At 48.2% G+C, this 22,007-nt stretch overlaps 1 protein-coding gene across 1 annotated transcript; it reads right to left on the reverse strand.

Annotated features, from left to right (window-relative positions):
- Window positions 1–18,073: 18,073 nt before the first annotated feature.
- WNT8A (Wnt family member 8A) lies at window positions 18,074–21,597 on the reverse strand. Its single transcript, XM_029997973.1, has 6 exons — window positions 21,512–21,597; window positions 21,387–21,420; window positions 21,032–21,170; window positions 19,912–20,037; window positions 19,642–19,784; window positions 18,074–18,647 (listed from the first exon to the last, which is right to left on the reverse strand). Exons 1-6 carry the CDS (start codon window positions 21,580–21,582, stop codon window positions 18,081–18,083), a joined length of 1,080 nt encoding a protein of 359 aa, XP_029853833.1. The 5' UTR covers window positions 21,583–21,597; the 3' UTR covers window positions 18,074–18,080.
- Window positions 21,598–22,007: the final 410 nt, after the last annotated feature.

The following is a 22,007-nucleotide window of genomic DNA, read 5'->3' on the forward strand; positions in this document are numbered from 1 at the left end:
AAACTGCCAGGAACCTTGAACATACTTTAAAGATGGCAGAAACCTCAGTCAAAGCCAGTTCCCCGTTGCCTATGTAAGTCAGAGCATTCCAGCATGCCGAGCCTCAGAAATGAGTTGCTGTTCAGAGTTCAGGACTTTCATTCAGCAACCCTAAGCAAAAAAAACCCCAACCAAACAAAAAAAAAAAAAAACCCCAAACAAAAAACCCCCAAAAGTGTTACATGGAGATTTGCAAACCCTTGTCTTTCTCAGGTAGGAAAAGAAGAGAGGATTTGTCTGTCTTCTTTTGTTCAAGCTATTGATCTTGACTGTTCTTTAAACAACAGTTGTCTAAGGAAAATTGGTACATTGGTGATAAACTGATGGACGTTTGTCTCACGGCACTGTATGAAGGGAAGGAGTGACTCAAACTCTTACTTTTTTTCAGTGCCACATTAGAATGACAGATTCTATTTAAAGCCACAAGAGTCATAGTTAATTTTAATTCATTAAGTTGGAGCAGTCAGATCAAGATAATTCATATTATTCTGGACAGCAAATGTTGGTCGTTTTTGGCACTACCCAACAACAGTACATCCTCTGAACATATTGTGGTTTTTCAATTTCCCTTTTTAAAAAAGTCTGAAGAGTAATTATTTTTATTTTGTTGGAAAGAGAGACTCTTTGCACATCATAAAAAGGTAAATTGCAATTGTTTTTGCAGTACTATTTCCTTTTAGATGCCAGTCAGTAGATTTGCTCTTGGACTAGAAATAGGACTTCAGTCCTCTCTACTGATTACCTGCTGCTTTGCTTTACTCGGGCAGACTTAGCTCAAACCTGCATGGTAACGTCACAAGGACCATCGCAGGAAATGGGTACTTTCTTGTTCTGCTGTTAGTGCAACTTGCTATCTTTTGGAGAGTCAATCAAGAGCAGCTGCCTGTACCTAGCAATCTTCTGTAGTCTGGATGAGCTCCTTTGGGTGTGGAGTGTGTCAGCAGCATGACTGATGTGTTGAGTCTCCTTGGGAGGATGCCTGTCAAATTATTGTTATGCTGCCTCCTGCCAAGTGATCACGGAGATGCTGCCATAAGCTCAGGGGAGAGCCTATTGTTGGTCTTCTGAGCCAGAAATGAGGCATTGTTGTAAGACGGAGCAGTTGGTGGGAGAAGAAGGCAGCTTGCAGACAAGTGGGTGAATGATACTCTGATAATGATAACGCTGAAGGATTAAGAATTCTCTTCAGTTTACTGCTTGTGATTGTTTTACAGCTGAGGGAGGTGATGCTTTCTTACAAAGTACTTCATGTAGTGCCTTGCTGGGTAGGCTTACATTTGTCTTGTACGGCATCATATGTTGTCCCCTGAGAACGCCTGGCTGATTCATTCTTGCTTAGCTCTGGTACTATTCTGATGTATGATTATTTAAAAAAAAAAAAAACAAACAGACACTCACTTGTACCATATCTGCAACTTCTTTACCATCTCATTTACTTTATTTAAAAGTCTTCTCACCTGAAATGTCTGAGTTGGCCTGGATGGATCCTCTGTATTACCAGAGAGAATTGCGAAAGGCAGTTGGGTGCAGTCTGTCAGCCCCAGACTGCCTAGGCGAGGAATCGCGTATGAACTCACCCTAAATTCCAGGGAATTTTTGTGTGCAAGAACCTAATTTGGCTCTAAATACTCTCGGCTTTAGTAAACTACCCTGCAAACCACCCATGTTTCTTTATGATCTATTTATAGTCAACACCTAAGCTCTCATTTCCTTGCAAGGAGACAGTTGTTTTTTGTTACGTTACCAAAATCTGCACTGATTGTCAAGTTAGGAAATTCTGCACTGATTGTCAAGTTAGGAAATTCTGCACTTCCAAAAGCAACATCTTCTTGCTATGCTGGCTATTGGTTCTTATCTCTTTTAGGTGTTGTAAATTTTTTTCTTACTGGGTGGCATTTCTGTTGCAGTGTGAATGACGGCAATGTTTTGTACGTATTTAGTTTTGTGTCAGGCCTTGTCTCTCTATGTGAGAAAATTCCCAGGAGTATTTAACGTACGCGTGCGGATAAATCTCCTGCATGCCCCATAAAGTACTTTACTATGGGCCAATATAAAGCAGTCATTACAGGGCGATGTTTAAACTTCTGAGATTAACACAGTCTCTCAATTGCACTTACTTATTTTTATAATGTGTAATTTAGCAACTGAACCGTGAAAAGTTATGGCGTAGCAAGGTCTTCTTAAAAACAGTGGTTCCAACTGTGATTTGAGTTTGCTTCATTGTAAATCCGGAGCAATTCCATTCTCTTGGTTAAAAGAAAGAAGGAAAATCGGATCATTTCTGGGACCTGCTCAGATGGTATGTTATATATATGTCTGAAATGTATTGTCAGACGTTGGCATGGCACGTTCCCCGCTCCTATTGAAAGCAAAGAGTTTGTGCCATATTTCTCTGGAGCCAGACTTGGACAATACTGTTGTCTGCGTGCAGAACACTTTGTCATTTGCCATTTTGCTAAGGGGCTTGTGTGATGGTATTTTTGCCTGGACGAGGAAAGTTTGATCAAGCCTCTGTCTGAAAACCAGATGCTTTTTTGTGTGGCCACCACACATTTAGATAGCTGTGAGATCATTCCCTGCTACTTACCACTTCCAAATAACCTATCCCATGAGGCTATTTCAGAATTTTTTTTTTTTTTTTTCCTTCAGAGGTCTTCCATGTAAATATACTGAATTGACCAGCAAAGTTTTGACCGTGACTGTCTTTGTTTTGCAAAGTTCTCTTGTAAACAGGCACCATGCTGGCTTCTCTGAATAGCACCATCAGTGCAATTGAATGGGAGCAACAAAGGCATAGGAAATGAAATGTCCATTCAATTTCCTATTCATGTAAATCATAGTTTATCATACCGATTATTAGCTTTGTGTAGTTAGGTTCTGTGATGGTTCTTAAGCCTCTTATTGCCTTTTTTTTTTTTTTTTTTTAATGAACTGCAATAAAACATTGCCTCACCTGTGCGCTGACTCAGTGTCGAGGCATTCTCCAAACTTAGTGTTATAATTGCTATTAATTCATCACTACCTATGGCAAAGAATGTCACCACACTACAAAGCAGCCATGATGTATCTTTACCAGTTGCTCATTCTCTCTGCAAAGCGTTCCGTTTTAAGACTACATGGGATTCCTAGAATGAACAACTTGAAGTAATCCATAAACATGGTTTTAGTAACGATACGTAGTTTCTTTATAACATCTCTCCTCAGTAGATGAGGCAATGCTGTACCAAAGGAACTAGCAGTACACAAATGGTACAAGCGTGAAGGTCAGGGACAGAGAACTGAAATGACTCTCCTTGGGTCATCCTTTGGAGCAGCAGCAGGATCAAGAATAAAACCCATCTCTCTTTAGTTCCAGCTTTGTGTCATATCAGCTGAGCAGTATATCAGTATATCTCTTCAATAAAAAAACGCCTGCTTGTAGTTAAGGAGATTCAGCACCGTGTACTGGATCTGTAGCCCAGTCTAAAGTCCTCTGAGCTAATGTGGAAGAAGTCTTTTCACTGCCTTTTTTGGAACAGAACACAAGTCAAGGCTCAGACTTTTCCACCAGTCTTCTGTGTGCCTAACATCTCAATTTTCCTACCTGAACTTGGGCAAATATTCATATGATCATCCAACACCTCATGGGCTGCTAGGTTGAGCAGTCCATTTCTTGGAGCGTTAGTGCTCATGCACCTATTGCCTGCATTAAACTTTGGAGTGGAAATATGGGTAATTGCACAAGCAGATGGTTACTGCATATGCACTGCTGGGATCTGCATGTTTAAGTACCTACTTGTACGTAGGAATGGGGAGTTTAACACCTGTGTTCTCAAGGTTTGCCAGTCGTTTGGTGCTTGGATCATTTGGTATGTCGTGTTTTGAAATGTTTCTTTGGAGACCGTGACTGTTGCCTGAATATGTGCAGAGAATTTCTCTGTGTGGTATGATGTTTTAATGAAGAAAGCTGCTGTCACTGTAGTAATGCCTGTTACAAGTCTGTTAAGGACTTCTGGACTTCCTAAATCAGTGATGAGAAATTAGTGGCCAGTTTTCTTTCAGTGCAGCCAAGGCTTATTTTTGAAAATAACATATATTGCAGAATAACCTTAAAGAATCTGTTGGTCTAACATCTTACAAGAATGTCTTATAGTAAAGGAAAAGGTGGTATTTTAGCATGTCTCTAGCTAAGGCATTGCAGTAACCATGTAAATTCAGTTTAGTGGGAATAAATTGAAGCCAAAACAACATTTCAACTGAAAATAGTCATAAGAAAACTTTTATGTAACACAGCTGCGAGAGAGGGAAGCTGGGGAGCTGTAACGGACAGTGAGAAGTCATGCTTCGTCTGTGGAAGTGAAAATGAGCAGAGCCGGCATAATTCTGATGTCGTGTCTGTCTGTATTGAACTAGCAAGTTTGGAGCGCAGCCCTGAGGCTGGAGTAATTCAGCTCCAGTGATACAGGTGAGTGTCACTGGGAGGATCCCTGTTTCTCTGTTCTAGTGGCATCTCTGACTGTTTTGTTTGCTGTTCTGTGTTGCTGTCTACAGCCACTAAAGGCGATGATCCAAGAGGAAACCTCACGGTGTATTCACTTACACCATTGTTGGGAGCTGTGAAAAAAAGAGAACGGGTAGAGAAAAGGCCAAATGAGGACAGGAATATTCCTCTTCTCTGCTAACTCAGCTTTGGCTGCTTGTGTCTTCCTCCGTCCCTGCAACGCTGAAATAAATTATTTCCCTATGCCTCCGCCTTGCAAATGTTCTTACTGAACTCTGCTCAGCTCAGTGATTATTGCAGGTGTGTGTAGGCAGGACTGATCTGGACAGCGAGAGCAAAGACTGATGGACAATTACATTTTCTAGCTATTTTTTTTCCCCCTAACTGCTTTTTCTCTGCGTACAAACAGTTGATGTGATGATCTTTGTCAGCTGACATGAGGGAAAAGGTGTAAGTTGAAGTATATTTTTTAAATGAAATGGACAGTTCTATGTGTGCTTTTATAGATTTACTGCAGAAGATGATGTTGGGGCACGTCCTTGGGTACTATGATCTGGTGTAATTCTATTGAGGTGAACGCTATTATGTCAATTTGGGTATGACCTGAGAACAAAATGTCCTGGCAGTATAAACTGGCAGCTTTTGATTTTTCACTCCCTTGTACCGACAAGAAATTGGATCTTTATTTATCTCTCCAGTTCCAATGAAAATGAATTGTTTCATTGTCACCTAGTATTAAGTTGCAGTCCTGCTACACGTTTTCTTCCTTACAATTGAGAAAGTTTAAACACAGAAGAATTTTCAGAAGTCACTTTTCGTATGTGCCAACCCCCCTGTGCATGTGAAATAGCAGTACCTGGTGCCGGGTGGGTTTTCCAGAAATATAATGTGTCTTTTATGTGCACACACATTTAACGTTGAATCGTTTCTGCTCACGGAGGTTGTAGGATTTGCACACTGGTCCGGAGGTGACAGATTGCTGATGGGAATTTGTTTAAGCTTTAGAGGAAAATGTAGTCTTCTAAAAGTTTCTTCTTACCTTGGTATCTAGCACAAGGGGAATGTGCTGAGGAATGCCCTTTTCTGTTTGCTTTCAACAAAAATGGGAATTCTTTGGTTAAATACAAAAAAACGGAAATTTCCTTTTTTCCCCCTTTCAAGTATGTTTAGGTAACTGAAGCACATTCACACTTGGAGAGATGGGCCTGTTTTGCAAGGGAAAACCAAAACATTCCAGTGCAGCTAATATTGCAGCTCCTCTGGTGTCTTAAGTTCAGGCCACAGCAGGGGTTGCAGACACCTAAGGGGAATGCGGTAACTTTCTGGATCTTTTCTTTGGAAGAAATAATAAGATGAGTCACAATTAACCCGTTCAGCTAAATTAGTAGGGCTCTGGGAGATGAGAAGATGGGGAGTCTTTTCAGTGAGGTTGCAGAGAAGAGGGGCTGCCTTGGGGTAGTCTAAGTCTCCAAAGACTGGGCAGTCCTGTCCTTGCCATCCATGCTGTTATACCTGACTTTCCTTTGTGGAAATCGAGATTTTTTGGCATCACTCTCTAGTTTCAAAGAGCTATTGCTTTCTTGAATGACTGAAAGTACAGAGAGAGTGTCCCGAGAAGGTATCTAGACCCTTACTTTGGAGGACATGTGGTGCTCCCCACATAAAGGGGGCTGTGCCCATGTGAAGAGCTGATGGCATGTTTTATTCTAGGCTTGACTTTCCCTGACTCCCGCACTAGCTATCTGACTTGCCAGCCACACCGTAAGTTTACTTGACTGCCCGCTGCAGCGGACAGGGCGTTTTTCCTTGGCTGAAACACTTTGAAGAGTTCCAAGCCTGGGTTGTGAATTAATCACTTAGCAATAGGCTCTGCTTCTGGCTTAGACCTCTTAGCTCTAATGGTTTGTCCTGCAGAAAAGAAGTCTTTTTTTCTTACGTCCCTTCAGGGCCAATCAAGACATTCGTCTTTGTCATTGCAGGAAGCATAAATTTGCTCCCTTTCTTAGCACCTTCTCTTGTACATCCTTCCCTGAGATGTCCAAGCCTGATGTAATGATCTTGCTTTGATTATCTTGCTCTGGCATACCAATGGGCTTGGTCCAGGCGTCCTCTGTCATGGAGTGTACTACTCTCTAGGGAAAAAGGGCTCTCCAGGGCAAGTATCGGTATGTTGGCACAAAATATTTTGTTCCTCTTACATAATTAATGTGGAAGGAGTGTTTTTAAGTATACTGGGTATGTGTAGGATCCTGAACAAGTACTTTTAAAAAAAAATCAGTGGAAATAAACATAGCAGCAAAGTAATATGAAAACGTATACCACTGCCAAAACGGATTACATCTGTTTTTCTCCATCAGAGAGGGTGACGGTGTGACAGAGCCTGGGAAACAGATTGTCTGCTCCTCCGGACCATCAGCCGGGGAGTCGAAGGCATTGCTCAGGATGTTTGAAGGTAATAGGAGATTGAGGCTAGATCTGAGGATGTCAGAGTCTTCTGACCTCCTAAACAGGACAAAAATATAGTTGGGAGGAGGCCGTCCAACCTTTCCACAGCCCAGAGGTGTTTCCAGGTGACCTCTCAGTGTTCCCAAAGCCTTATTGCTTGTGGGACGGAGAAGTGAGAACGCAGCGTCAGGTGGCTCCAGGCATTCGGCCCGCTGTGATCTCTTCTTGCATCACAGCAAGCGCATTGTAAAACTTTTAAGTGAGAATACAGGCTGCTGTGATTCTTTGCCAAGCAATTGCATTACTCACCTTTTCCCCAGCTGTTCGCATATTTGCAGTGGTATTATTTGCATGTCATGCACTGCAGGCCTGTAGTGGAGTTAGTCAGAAATTGCTTTCTGCTGGAAACGGCTACCACTTTTGCAAAAAAGTTCAAAAAAAATATTAAAGGGCGTCAAGAAATGCTGGATATTTAGAAAAAAAATACATTAAAAAATGTGAAATGTAGAAACTGCACATCATCAGCTACCTCATCTGTGCAATCTGGAGTTTTTCTTAAATATAAATACTACTGAAGGCATTTCAGTGAAAGAACACTTTGTAATTTGTCACAGCGTGACTTGCAATGGAAAGCACACGATAGCGGCAGCAGCCAGGACCATAAAGTGCTGTCTTATCGGCTGGGCTGTCATTGGGAAGTGAGGACTATTTCTAACCCAGATGCAATCTCCAGAGCGTTTCTTCCTCAAGGACTGGTGGGTGGATTAGCAGTCAAACCTCTGAGGAAGAGGCTGAAAGCCAAATGTGTCCATGGTGGTAGGGACGCAGCTGGAATTGAGAAGGAAGACTAGCACATCCAAAACTTCTTTTAAAGAATTTTGGTGTTTTTTACAATTAGACCTTTTCTGGTTTCATTTATTGAGCTGTCTTGAGAATCCATGTCTTTCAGCAAGCAGAGAAGCGTGTGTGGCTTCCCTGGTGTCTCAGAAAATAAGGGTATGTCTCTGGTCCGCCACAGAAACAGCTGCACACTGGTGAGATGGGCGAGCTGGAGATTTCGTGTCCCGTTGCTCGCTGCCCGTCTCTAGCAGCTGAGTGCTTGTGGAGAAGCCCCTCGGTCATTAGATAGCTGCCGAACGATGATCGATGGACCTTCACTCGACAGAGCAGAGGACAATGCTGGGCTAAACCTGGGGAGCGGACCCGCCACCACAGCTCTTCCCCCTTCGCTGCCGAATGTCGCTCCTGTGGGGCACGTATCTCCGGCGAGTCTCCTTGTGCCCTGTAAGCACCGATCCACTTGTCTCAGCCATGCTTCGCTGCTTTCTGTTTTCATTTTTCCAGCCTTTGGGCCTTAATTTTTTTTTTTTTTCCCCCCATCGCCACGTGGCTGTGGAAAAGAAGCGTCTGAGGGTGAAGAGGTCTGTGTGAAAAACTGCCTGTCATTCAAAACGCAGGCCAGGGTGGCATTTATTCCAGGGAGTAGCACCTGAAGGACAGGTCTGTTATTCCATGGGTCCTTAGTTGATACATTTTCCCAAAAGCCAGTAATCTCCAAGGAAGAAATGGCCTGTCTGGGAAAATAAAGCAAGACGTGTAAATTGCTTTAATGGGATGCTCTAATGCATTTATATCTCCTTAAAAGCAAGCTAAACTGTGTGCACAAGATGATAGATGAATTTATTTTCACATGTGGATTTAATAGCCTACCAAGATGTACCTGCGTTTTTAGTGCTAGAAAAACTCTTCAGGAAAATAGTTCCCCGGGGTGAGGTCAGTGTCCTCCTACAGTCAACTTTCAAGGGAATGAGTTGAAGAGTTTTTGTCAGTGGTTAGCTTCGTTACGAGGTGGGGTGATTAATACGCTACTGAACAAATCATGGTGATGTGGAAATTAATTACATCGTCTTCGCTGAACAGAGAAAGTGAAAGTGCCCCAAAGACCATCTGGGGTTTAAAACTCCGCTTGGCTTCCTGCTGGAAGGTGCCAATTGCCACTCTCGGTTCTCTTCGTAGTGCTATCTGTCACTCTTCCCAAACATTTATTTGATCATAGTTATAATTAAATTTGTGCTGAAAACGTACAAAGCACCCCGTACTTAGTTTCACATGAAATCTGAGATCCTCTTCGCTGAAGCAGAACGGTGGCAGATCCTTGGCCAGAGCAGCCCCCTTCAGAAAGTGAGATAATCTAAAATGACCTAAATCAGACTCTCCCACAGATATGGCACTTGCCAGGTTAAAGCACAGGAAATTGTGAACTTTGGGCTCCATCCTGTTTGACCATTTACACTATCTCCTTATCAATGTACCTGGCCCGGCCCTGGGAGATTGGATGGTGTCTGGGTACGAGAGGTACAATTTACTGCTCCCAACTGCTTGAAAGGGACTGGATGGTGATTTGTGACCTCTCTGGTGATCGGTGAGATAAAGCTCTGCAGCGGGGATGTCCCCTGCCCTGCCGCTGAGCCTGGCCAGAGCCGTCCCAGGCTCCCCGAGCACACCTCGGAGCTGGAGCTGGGGGACGGCTGTGCCCTGATCGCTCCCGAAGCGCGGGCTCTCTCAAATCCAGATTCAGGTCTCGCAGCCTGTAGTAGATTGGGGGGAGGGAAATGAACGTGCTGCAGCCAAAAGCATATAGATGTTTCACAGGGAATTGAAATAGTAGGCTGTTTGGTAAAACAGAGGCTGAGGCTGCTACCTGAGATGATAGCCCTGGCACCCCGCAGGGGGAAAGCCCACGGGACAAGAACGAACCAGGAGGATAAAGTAGTCCAAGCTGAGAAGTACAACTGTGTTTGCCCTGGGATAAGTCTTATTAACTTAAGCACATCAAAGCATAAATGGGGCTGTTTTATTCCCGGACCTGAGCTGGCTCGAGCAAAGCCATCCCGAGAGTTTCTTCCCAGCGCTCCTGTCCAGGATCGGCTGCCGCCGGTGCTCCCGCGCCAGCAGAGATGTCCCCCGGAGCCACGTTTGCAGCCTGCTACTGACTGGAATTACCTGCTCTCCAGACACCTGCGGTGCTGCTGCAATGCTGGGAATGCTTGGCACCTCAGGAGGTATTTGGGACTGAGTTAATTTAATTATTCTCTTGCTTATTGCCTTTGAAATCCACTTAGTGATAGGGAGGAGGTGCCTTGTCCCTATCATAGTCAATGGCAGCTGGCCAGCAGAAGTCTCTGCCTGGCAGGAGTGGGGATGGAGATCTGGGTCAGAGCAGGTTTAGCTTCAAGGCACTGGGCAAAAGGGAGAGAAATAGAAATCATTGTGTTTAAAGTTGCCGGCTATAGTCTTGAAGATGATCCCCTAGAAGTGTCGGGCTAGGAGCCATAGTGCCGTGAGTTAGAAAAGTCCGTGCAATTGGGAAGAAATGTGAGAACTGTTGTCCTCACCCTTGCCTGCGTCCGACTGAACCGTCAGGCTTGATCTAAATCAATGACAAGAATCCCACCGAGTTCAGAACCCAGCGTTTCAGACCACGTAACTCGTCACAGCGCGGTTTTGAGCACTGGCAGCCAGGCTGTATGGGGGGACGTGGGGTGCAGCTGCTGTCCCAAGCACAAGAGTTTGCAACCAGCAAACTCAGTCCATGCATGGCCCGAGTTTGAGCCCAAGTGAGGTAACGCTTGTGCCTCTCCCCACTGTTTTACAGTCTTTCCACTGACCTAGTCATTATCATCTTTTATGGCATCCCATGAGCTATTGAAAGCATCCGAGGAGGAAATTAAGGGCCGTATACTGTCCAGGCTCTGTGGTCGTATGTCCCCTGACGAGCTATTCTCTCCTGGACATGCCCACAGGTGGCTTCGATTAACGTTGCATGGGACACTGAGGAAACACTAGAGAGAGAAAGAAAAGAAAAGCTAAAATACTACTTGAGATCTCCCTCTCTATCTCCCATCATGTCCTTCTCCTTGTAAACCTCTACACTCCCTTTGCACAACAGACTTAGACTTATTCTCTTTCATTTTCTGGCCCTGTCCCGCTCTGTCCCACATGATTGCTACTCTTCTTTGCATCCTAACTGCATTTGGTGAATATTTCCTAGCTGTGGTCATCAGTCTCTGCTCCTTACTTCACTTGGAGTAACCACCAACTCCCTCTTCTTTCCTCTCTGCATTTCAGACCCTCTGGAAGGGATGAGTTTGTGCGCAAGACCTGATATAGGCTTTAAACAGTGTCTTTTCTAAACGCCAGAAGTGTTTGGACCGAGTCCACTTCGGCGGGGAGTGCTCTTGTGTGAAGTTGTCCCAGCAGTCACCTCTGCACCTAAATAAATGGTTTAGTTAGGGAACACGTCATCTTTCTTGTTCCTAAATTATAGGCCACTGTGTGTGTTTGCAGGAAAGGAGAGTGGGATGGGAGAGGAAAAGAGGAGGAAGGAATTAATTTTGAAAGTACATTGCAAGTTACATTTATTTGATTTTCTTTAATCCATCAATCTTCTGTTATATTGCTCATCTCCTCGGGGCTTGTTTGAAAAGGGGGAATTTACTGCACTGTAAGCCAGGGCAGTGATTTGCAAAGTGGGGGGCATGGGATGTATCCTAGGAGAGAGCAGGGAACCAGAAAAAGAGGAGGGGAGCTTGAGAATCCCCGCACGGAGGTGTAAATCTGCCGTACGTTACCCACTCCCCCCCAGCCACCCACGGGGACATCTTTGGAGGGGAACAACCCACCTTACCCACGAGTGGCTCTTGCACTCCATCACGTATGGCTGTATCAGGAGTAAGGACCAGCGGTGGGGGCAGTTAATTCACACCCTGGCTCCCTGTGCACCTGTTTCTCTTTGGAACAACCCTTGGATAAGAAACTTTCCCAGCAGACCTGTGCTGGCTGAGCAGGCGTCCTGGATGGAAGTGCAGTATGAACTCCCGGGGAATATGGACTCGTCCTCTCCAGCCGGGGAGAGCAGATGCACCACATCCCGGGAGACAGTTATTGTAGGTGTTCTCCCCAACTGAGAAATGTTTGGGAAACACTTGTAACTCTCTTTCTCAGGTGTTGCAAAGAGGATTTGTTTTGTAAATAGCGAAGCTGTTAATTGCCTTGACTTTATTAAGAGGGAGCTGAAAAGGTGTTAACAAGTTTCTGTTGCGCTGTGCTGGCGATGAGCCACCACGAGAAGCTTCATAAAGGGAAGGTGGCAGAGTTGCGATGAAAGTACCTTTGCTCTCTAGAGAAGAAAAAATAAAAATTAGGCACCAGTTTAGCCAAAGACTTGGGGTAATGTGTGAATTTTGTAGGAGGGATTTAACTTGAATCGCCACGCAGTTCAGTTCCAGGGGACTCATTTTCTGTCGAGTAACGTGGACTGGAGTGTCCCCACGGAGCACAGCTGTGAGGGTCTGAGCTGGAAGGGCTTTTAAGGGTTGTTTTCTCCCTCTGCTTCTCTCAAGGCACAGGTAGAGGGAAGCTCCTGCACGCACTGTGGGAAGCCCAGGTGCTTAGCAGCTTTGTAAATCAGGTTGGTGAGGTTTAGGGATCTAACTTTAAGCACCTCACTTAAAAAAAAAAGTTGCTTAAAATTAGAGTTGAGGTTTCAAAGTCACTAAAGTCACTAACTGGTCACAAAATCTTTCCTATACTCTCCAGCAAGCCAAACACCCAAATCCCCCATCTTGCCCTGAAAAGTCCTGTCAATAAATCCCGCAGAAGGCATCGCACAGATGCTTTTTCATCCTCCTCTATGGGACTGGCTAACCAGGGGCTGATTAAGGCCCTTTAACTTTGTCATGCTAAGGGTTGGTTTTGCAAGTCGAAAAGGACCTGTGACTTGTTTTTTAAGACTTTAGGGAATTGCTGGCACTCACTGGTTTCACTGCACCAGATGCAGCGTGACCGGGAATCTACGCTGCATATGAAAAGGTCACTTACCCTGTTCAAGAGAGGAGATTCTAACACTTGTCAGCTTGAGTGATGGAGACTCTGCATTGAGAGCCATAATATTCATGTCAGAGAATTGCCAAGCCCGTGCGGAAGCGTTGAAGATGGATGGCCTGGGGATATACTCCTGACACTTTAATACGGGGGGAGGATACAGCACAAACATCTCATACGGAATTATAATCCATGAAAGGGCACCGGTGGCATAAATTAAAGGTAATCCACCAGGCAAGGAGTTTAACGGCTGGAGCGAAGCGGGCTGGGGTGACGGAGGGCTGATGGTGGGATGCGGCGGGGGCTGCTGTGGGGCACGGGGGGAGAGAGCAGCCCCCGCTGGGGTGGGAAGGAGCGGCGCTGGGCCAAAATCTGGCCACCTCCAAACTGCTTTGCAAGGACCGCCTGCAGAGCCTGCACTTCGTGAATGAAATAAACTCGATTCTCGGCTTGCTGATGGTCACCGTACGGCGACGCGACCCGTCGAGGGGAGGGGGACCGGGGCAGGTATTGCTCGCCGCGGTACCTCAACCTGCGAGCGCAAACGTCCCCGCCGGCCTGCGGGGAGAGGCTGACGAGGCGCACGGCCGATGAGGACGGTGTGACTTCTCCGTCGGAGCCATCCTTGCCCTCTCTTCTGGGAGAGGGACCCAAAGCAACAGCGTGGACCCAATTTCCGCGCTGGGTGACGTCCTCAGCCCGCACTGGCGGCGCCGCGGGTCTGCGCTGCTGCCGCCCAAACGCGAACACGAGTTTTCCTCCGTGTGCCGGGGCTGCCCCGAGGGCGTACGACCCGTCCCTATCCACAGCGGGCCGGCGCGGTGCGCGCCTGAGCTTCGCCTCTCCTCCGCGCGGCGATGGAGGCGACGCCAGCCAACGCCGTGCACGGAGTCGTGCCCGTGATCCTGCCTGGAGGGGAATTAGGCTGCGGGGGCATTTCCACCGACTGGGAAGAAGAAACAAGATGAAAAGCCGGCGGCTGCTGCTTCTCCCGCTGAAGGTGCCGGGATGGGTGCCTGGACGGCAGCACGGCACGGCCAAGAGGCAACGGGTGAAACGGTGACAGCGATGATCCTGGGTTAGATGGGAAGGACCGGGAAAGCTTGCAGGCTTAGCCCACGGGGTATCATCATGGTACAAATATCCCATCGCTGATTTTCTGAAAGCCTATTAGTTGAGCAGGCTCCTCTGACATAAGGCTCCTGCCCTGGTCTGTGGTAACGCTATAGCTGGACTGTATTATTTCTTCATTTAGAACATGTTTCCTTTTCTCATGAAAAATGGATTACGAACCAGTCCTTTCCCACAATGAAGGCACAAATACGCTGCTGGGACGGTGGTGGTAAACCTCCACAAAGCCAACGGTGATTTCAGGCCAATTCGACTGCTATCCCACAGGTTTCTGATCGCGTAGGTTACTCTGGCCGTGGCAACGGCTGTGCCCTGCAAACAGCAGCTCTGGGCTGTCCAAGCAGCTCCACAGCCCTGCCCGAAGTGCCCCTTCGGGGTGCCCGGTGGGCTGTGCCCGCTCCGGGGCATCCCCAGCACCCCTCCCGGTGCCGCGGGGCTGTGGGGGGCCGTCGGCACCGAAGGGGAGAAGCCGTGCTGGCAGCTCTTCGGGGGCAGGCAGCAGGGTTTTGGTTTGAGCTCATACAGCGCCTGGCCCAGATTAAGATTTTTAATTTTTCGTTGTAACCAGGATCGTGTTCCTCACGTTCCTCCTCGAGGCTTTATAGGACCAGCCCATCCCTTCCTCCAAGCACGCAGTGAGTTGCAGGTGGTTGGGATCAGTGTCCCAGACTGGAGTTGACTTTGGGTAATCAGGAGTAAATACATTCAGGTTTGAAGACATCATCAGTCGCTTCAAATGCTCCTTGGTTAGAGAACCGAGCCTCTGCAAATCAGCAGGTGACAGGACTTTGCTCTGCTGCGTGCGGTGTTATTTATTTTGAAAACTGCGATGCAGGAGTTTGCTGCCCAGGTAAAATCACTCCTGAAATGATGAAATCAGCCTGACGGATTGTGTCCTGCAGGCAGCCTCAGAGTTTATTACCCCGTGCCACCCTGTGCACGTGGCATTTCTGTGTGTGTTGTTACAGAAACCGAGGACCAGTGGGCAGGGGTGTAGGGGCTCCCTGACAGTGCCGTGATGGATTAAGATGATCCTGAATTTCTATTGTTTTGTAGTGAATGTAGTGAGAATTGATGACTGTTGTATCCAAGCAACAAGGGGGAGGATGAGAGAGCTTCAGCTTCTCCAGGACCATAATATCTCTGGCAAGGTGCAGCTCTAAGCCATAGAGTCATTTTTTGTATTTGTTCAGACTCGGTATTATCTCTGTGAGCTATAAAAAGAGAATGGAAATTTGTATCATGGGATGGTACATAACTTTCTCTTGAGTTTGCTTCAATTTGCATTTGGTCTCTGGCTTTTGCATAAGATATGCTCGTTGCCTTAGATAGTCTGGGTGCCAGAAATGTAAATGGCTTAAAAAAATCAATTAGACAAATACAAGGAAGAACAGTTCATCTCCAGCATTTAAATGCAACGCGGTGGATGCGAGTGCTGGCTCAGCAAGCCCCTGGCTGTGGGCTGGTGGGAATGGGAGGCTTCAGCGGGAGAAGGATCGGTCTCGGCTGTGGCATCTCTGCTCCTCTCTGCAGCCCCGTGTCGCTGGGATGGAGCCTGCATGGGACAGAGATCTGGTCTGGTGCTATGGGCACCTGCGAGTCTGTCACTTCTTCTTTTCTGCAGTAATGTTAGTTTGAAAAGATGCTGCAGAGAGACGCGTAAGATGATACCCAGCATGTCCTGAACATGCCTGCTCACGGGGAGCCCTCATCTCCCGCGATTTACCTATGCGGTTTATTAACCCTGTTACTGATATAACAGCAAGACGTTTTTTATGTGTGCTTGGGAGTTATCCTGGTGAAATGCTGTTTCCCTTCTCTGAGTGCACATCAGTAGCGACCGTCCTGTGCTCTGTGTAACCTCATTTTGTGGGTCCATGGGATTTTGGCAGCGCCCCGTGCCCGCAGCTCCTGGGGCTGCCCAGGCACGGGGCTGGTGCTGCTGAGCGCTGGTCCTGGGGCAGCAGCCGTCCGGGCAACCACAGCAGATGCTACTAAAGTAGAGCCTGGGTTTTTTGTGCAGACAAGCCAGCCAGTGCACAAGATGCAGGAAAGGGCTTTTTTTTGGTCTGGTTTTATCATTTCCAGTTCAGCCTAAATGTTGGTGGGTTGCAAATGCTGTCGTGGCAACGCTGGGCAAAAATCCTGGGCTTTTTTGTTTTGGTGGCGTGGCCTATTAGTTATGGACGTTTTAGAAACAGCTACTCCAAAGGCAGCAAAAAAGCCCCCGAACCGATGGCTCGCTGGCGTAGCCCTCCCAGCCTTAATGAACTGCTCTTTGCAAAAATGAATGCATGGAAGGCAGTTGTGCTTCCCGACTTGTGTGTTTTACACCTTGAGCTTACCCATTTGGCTCGAGCGTGTGTCGAGGCTGTGTTTGCACTAGGAGCCATAGGAATACCCGGATAAAATAGCATCAAAGCATTGGTAGTGTGGGCGCAATAAGCTGGCAGAGCTGTAGGGTTTATTTTTTTTTAACTTGTCTCTCCTCCTCCTCCTCCCCTGGCTGGCAAGCAAGCCTGGCAGAGCATCCTTTGCCCCTGCAGCACGGGTGCGGGTGGTGGCACAGCCCTGGCTCCCTCCGGAGCAGCTCGGTGACTCCCGGGAGCAATCCGGACTGAAGTGCAGCCCTGGGGAGGCCAGGAGAAGAGCAGGACACACTTGGGATGGCAGCAGCCAGCGCGTGTCCCCTCCTGCCCTCCCCGCCGTGGTGTGGGGCTGTTTGCACCCGGAGCAGCGGGGAACCAGCAGACGCATTCACATCTGTCCCCAAGTTTTCTCTCCTGCCCTCAGTTCAAAGGGCTCCTCTCGTGCCTCCAAGAATTTTGCAGTGAGTGCCGATGCTTTCCACATCAAAGCGGGGCAGGCTCGCATTGTCTGGGAGATGTCGGGCCTAGGGAAATTAAAGAGGCGTTGGGAGCTTCAAAATCGGCTTTAGCCAGGCAGTGCCTGCATACTCAGCATTTGAAAAAGGTTAGATATTACGGTGATAGGTATTAAAGCAAAGCCTCCGGGGATTGAAGGCTGGAGCCAACTTTTATTGAGGTCTAGGAGAGCAACCTTCTCGCTGGCTTCGGTGGCTTTTGGATTAGTGACGAGAAATCTCGGAAGTGCTGGGTTTTACACAGAAAGGGACAATTTTGCACCTAAAGTCATACTCCTAGGAAGCCAGAAAGAAAAAAGCCAATCCTTTTCATTGTGGTGTTTATTGCAAAATACAGTCCAAAATCTACCTCTTTAGGGATACCTTCAAAATATATAGAGAAAACAGATTGTGCTAAGCAATAATACAACTTATTAATAAACAACATTAGGCATAAAGAATTCTGAATTCTTATCTGCTAATTTAAAAAAAAAAAAAAAGTGTAGGAATTGTAAACTGCTTAATTTCATCCAGTACAAATACATGAAGCTACTATCTGTTGCGAGCAGGGGTTCTGGTACCAAAATACAAAATCTAAAAAGGAGGGGGGGAAAAAAAGGGGGGAAATGAAATCTGTAAACACTGGCTGTAAACTTATCAAAGCCCTCAAAAGGCTGCAGTTGTTGTAATACACACACCATGACACTGCAAAACCTCCTCTCACATCAGAAAGTGCATAAGTTTTCCACTAGAAATGCTGCTGAGCAGCCGCTGTGCGTGAACGGCTGGGCCGGGGCTGCCCCGGCTGCGGTACCCGGGGCTGCCGGGATGGAGCCGCCCAGCAGGACCCGCTTTTGGCCACAGCATCCATCCCCACCTCGCTTGCCGTGGCGCTGGAGCCCCAACCGCTGGCCTTGGCGGACCCGCCGGTGGCGGCACGAGGAGTTGAGCCCGCCTAAAAAGTGAAATTCTTTCCTCTGTCCGATCCAGAGATAAAGTGACTCGCAAGAAGAAAGAAGGGACTGGTGAATATTGAGGAAAAAAACCACGGAAGCGAGAAGGACCGTGGTCCCTCAGCGTCCGCGCCTTGCGCTTCCTAATGTCACAGCATCCGTCCGCGGGAGACCCCGTCGCCCGGCGCGGTGCCCCGCTCAGCCCCCCCGGACCCCGGGGACGCTCCTTCCCACCCCAGCTCCGCCGGCGGCTGCCGAGCGCGGGGACGCCGACGCGTCCTCCCTCTTATCTCTTATGGCCCTTGTTCCTCCGCTTGATGTGGCTGGGGGGGCCGGCGGCGGCGTCGCGGCGGGAGCAGAAGTGCTTGGCCACCAGTTGCCGGCACTGCTCGCACCGCACCGTGCAGCACCAGTGGAACTTGCAGTTGCAGCTGGCCACCACCTCCGTCCTCCTCTCCTCCACCCGCAGACCGCACTCGGTGCACAGCCGCCGGCAGCTCCTCTTCTCCCACTGCGAGAGGTTCTTGCCGGTCTGCAGGCACTCGCGGCCCTCGGTGCCGTGGTGGCCCAGGCTGGCGTTCCTCGTGCAGTAGTCGGGAGAGTCCTCCAAGAAGACGAGCTCCGTGGCGTGGACGTGGTGGAAGGTCTCCGCCGTGGCCCCGCGGCTGTCGGCGCTGTTGCCGGCTCTCATCCGCCTCTTGTCCATCTCCAGCTTGTGGGCTTGGTCGTATTTTATCTTCAGGTAGTTCCCGATCTCGCGGAACTCGGCCAGCTGAAGCCAGCAGGTCTGGATGCTGCAGCTGCCCGACACCCCGTGGCATTTGCAGGCTCGCTTCATCGTGGCTTTCACGGCCTCGGTGGAAACGGTAGAGAAATTAGGAGCAGCAGAGCATCGTCGTTTAAATCTCAAAACCAGGCTCTACGGCACTTCTAATTTGGGGGACGGTGGGTCAAACGCGGCTCGTGCGGGGCACGACTTCAGGTCCTTCCAAGACACGAGCTGATGCTCTTATTTCAGTTCCTGGAAAACATCTGTCCCCCTTCACTGATTTAAAGGACAGAGATAATGAGTGGGCACAAACTATTGTCTCCAGCCCTTGAAGGAGCTGTTTCTTCAAGCCAGGAATAAAGAGCCTTTGTCGGGTCATGCCCTTCTCACGCCACTCACCTCCCTCATCACAGCATCAACCCATCATCCCTCTCAGAGGTTTCATTTAAAACGTGTGAAACTGCTTTGGAATAATCATACCCAACCTCTCTGCATCTCCTCCAGGCCAAGCACTTCACAGATATTATCTACCTATCTCCCTCTGGTATTTATAAGGTCCCAATCACTGGTATCTATGTGAGATTAAGTCTCGACACACCCTATGAGATAGGTATGTTAAGTGTTGCCATCCTTGTTTTTACAGACAAGGAGGTTTGGCAAGATGCTGAGAGCTCATGCCGGCCCAGGCGGGGAGCGGGGGGCAAGTCTGGCTACACCTGGCTTTCCCAGCCAAATAGCTTGGAAGTGCATATTGCAAGAAAGTAAGGTGGTTCTCGCTTTGTTTTACAGAGCAGACAAGCTCTAGGTGGGTATAAAACCCATGAATTTCTGAATAAGTGGTGTGTGCTAGTAGTTAATTGCTTTGCACCCAGCTGCTGAAGCTGGAAGTGGGAACGACTCTTACAGCAGTTCAGGTTTAGGGTCAGATTCTGGCTGTGTTTTTTTCCCATGCAAACACTACAGGTGTCAGATTGTCACAGAGGGCTGGAGGTGGGGACCTGAACAGCCTACCAGACTCTCAGATTTTGCTTTCAATATAGATATTATTATTATAATTATTATTAAGTATTTGACTTACAAGTCTCCCGACTTCATTGTTGTGCAGGTTAATCAGTGCGCGGGTATCGTGTCCTGTTTCCAAAGCATCCACAAAGAGCTTGGAAATCCTCTCCCCAAACTCCACGTTGTCGCTGCATCCTCCCCAGACCCAGCCTCGGCCACCTGCAAGACAGATGCACGCTAAGCTCAGAACTGCCCCGTTGGGTCAAATTCTGCCCTGAAATCCGCGCGGCTGCATGTGGGGATGGAGAGATAGATGATGCCAGCCCGTTTTGAGACGGCAGCTCACCGACGCGGCCGTTCCTGGAGTCGTCGCAGCCACAGCTCTCAAAGTCTCCCATGCTGCAGTTCCTGGTGAGGGTGTACATGACGCCGGCAGAGCTGATGGCGTGTACAAAGGACGTTTCCCGGGTAGCTGGGGGAGAGGGGAAAAAAAGCTGTCACATGCAAACATAGACATCAGTCCCGGTTTCTTGGGAATGAAGATCTCCCATGCTGCAAAGGTGCGAGAAGGAAAAAAGAAAAAACAGTCTGTGCAAAAGGTAAGGTGCTACAGAAATTAACTGCTCATGACTGGAGTCTTTTCAGGCTTCAGGATCAAGGGTTTCAGCAATTTGGTCTAATATTATGCAGGTGTCCATGCACAGGATGGAGTTTCTTGGCAAGAGTAGGATCTTAATTAAGGGAATGCCCCAGCCCTGCTCTGGCCAAGGTTACTTATCACTCCCTTCACCTGGCACTCAGTTTGTCTCTGTCCTTTCCTGCTGGGGGGGGGGGGGGGGGGGGGTATGTTCGTGCTTTGATCTTGCCTGCCAGGGAAAATCGTCATTGATCTTGTTTCAGTCGGTAGGTCGTTGAACCTGTGCTAACAGCTGTCTGCACCCACACTTCTAATTTAGTTTCTTTTCTGGCTTTCCTAACAGATTCAAATAGAGATGCTGCTCTGGGAAAAAAGAGATTTCTGCTTTTTGAAGTAGATAGTATTGAAATATATCCACAACTTTCTTACAAAGACAGTTTCTTAGCGCATGTCTGGTTTCTCCCTTCGTCTCTCCTGCGCTTCTCCCCATTGCAAGCTCAGGTGCCTCTAGCATTCCGCTCCCTGGGATGCTGCACACAAAGTGGCAGGAGCAAGCCCACGGAGCAGCACTGCGGGAAGGACCGAGCTCTAGCCTAGCACGGATAGAGATCCAGAGAGCGCCTGGGATTCCTAGAAAAATGTTAGTGCTATTTATTACACCAATTAATAGAGCTAGAGGAAAAAACCCCATGATTTTGGGGACACCAAAGCCCTTCTCCATCGGTCGGTTTAATTAGAAGCCCCAGCTCTCTCCGGAGCGCATCCCGGCTCGTACCCAAAGGCATCCCGGGACGAGGATGCTGGTGCCGGCAGGTAAAGGCGCACTCACCGCTGCGGAGCCGGTTGTGGGTGGAAAGCTGCAGGGCGCTCTCGGGGCAGTTCCAGCGCTCCCACCCGAACTGGAACTTGCACTCCTCCATCCCGCTGTGCGCCCCGGCCGCCACGCTGCTGGAGTACGTCAGGTAAGCCTGGCACGGGAAACAGCGGGGTTAAAACCCACCGCGTTTTACCGTTTATCAATGAAAACAGGCGTAAAGAGGTTGCGAGTCCTTTCTCTCCTTACTCGGCGGGATGTGGAGCCAATATGCTCTGGGAAATGGGGTTCCTTGGAAAAGTCCTATTTCCCATTTGCAAAATGAAATTGCTCTACTTAAATTACTGACAGCCGCCCGTGTGTTAATTACCTTAGGTCCTGTCATCAGAAAGTTATTCACAGACCTGAAACAAAGAGAAGAGAATGAGTCGCACAGTTTACCACAGGCTGAAGAGCATCCCTAAAAAATGCCCCTTCTGCTGAGTTGGACCCTACCATGCTGCTGCGTGGAGAACGGCACCGTAGACCCCTGCGATGGAGAGGATGAGGAAGGTGCTTCTCTTCATGGCTGTCACAAGGAGCGGGGTTAGATCCCTTTCGCTGATCCGTATCTCTCCGCACCGCAGGTCCCTGAGCGAGCAGGGCCGCCTCCCTCCGCTCCTTCCCAAGGTGAGCTATGGGGATGGAGGAAAGCTGCAGGAACCTACAGCCCTGATATTTATAAGGTGAAGTTGTGAATAGTCAAAACCCCCCATTCATTTGCTACCCAATGACTTAATGTGGTAAAAAAGCTCCCGCTCCAATGGGTGACAAGGAACCGCCTAAGGTTGCACTTCAAAAGGCGGCGCGGTGTCCCTGGGAGCGGGATGGTCTGGAGGAGAGCAAACTTCCCTAACAATGGGACACTTTTAACTCTCTTCCCCACCGCCAGCCATCCCTTTCTCTTGGCTCCAAGTCCGCTTGCCTTCTCCTTTTCATCCTCTGCTTGCCA

This window comes from Aquila chrysaetos, chromosome 22 (genome assembly GCF_900496995.4).
Source record: "Aquila chrysaetos chrysaetos chromosome 22, bAquChr1.4, whole genome shotgun sequence".
NCBI classification, from domain to species: domain Eukaryota; kingdom Metazoa; phylum Chordata; class Aves; order Accipitriformes; family Accipitridae; genus Aquila; species Aquila chrysaetos.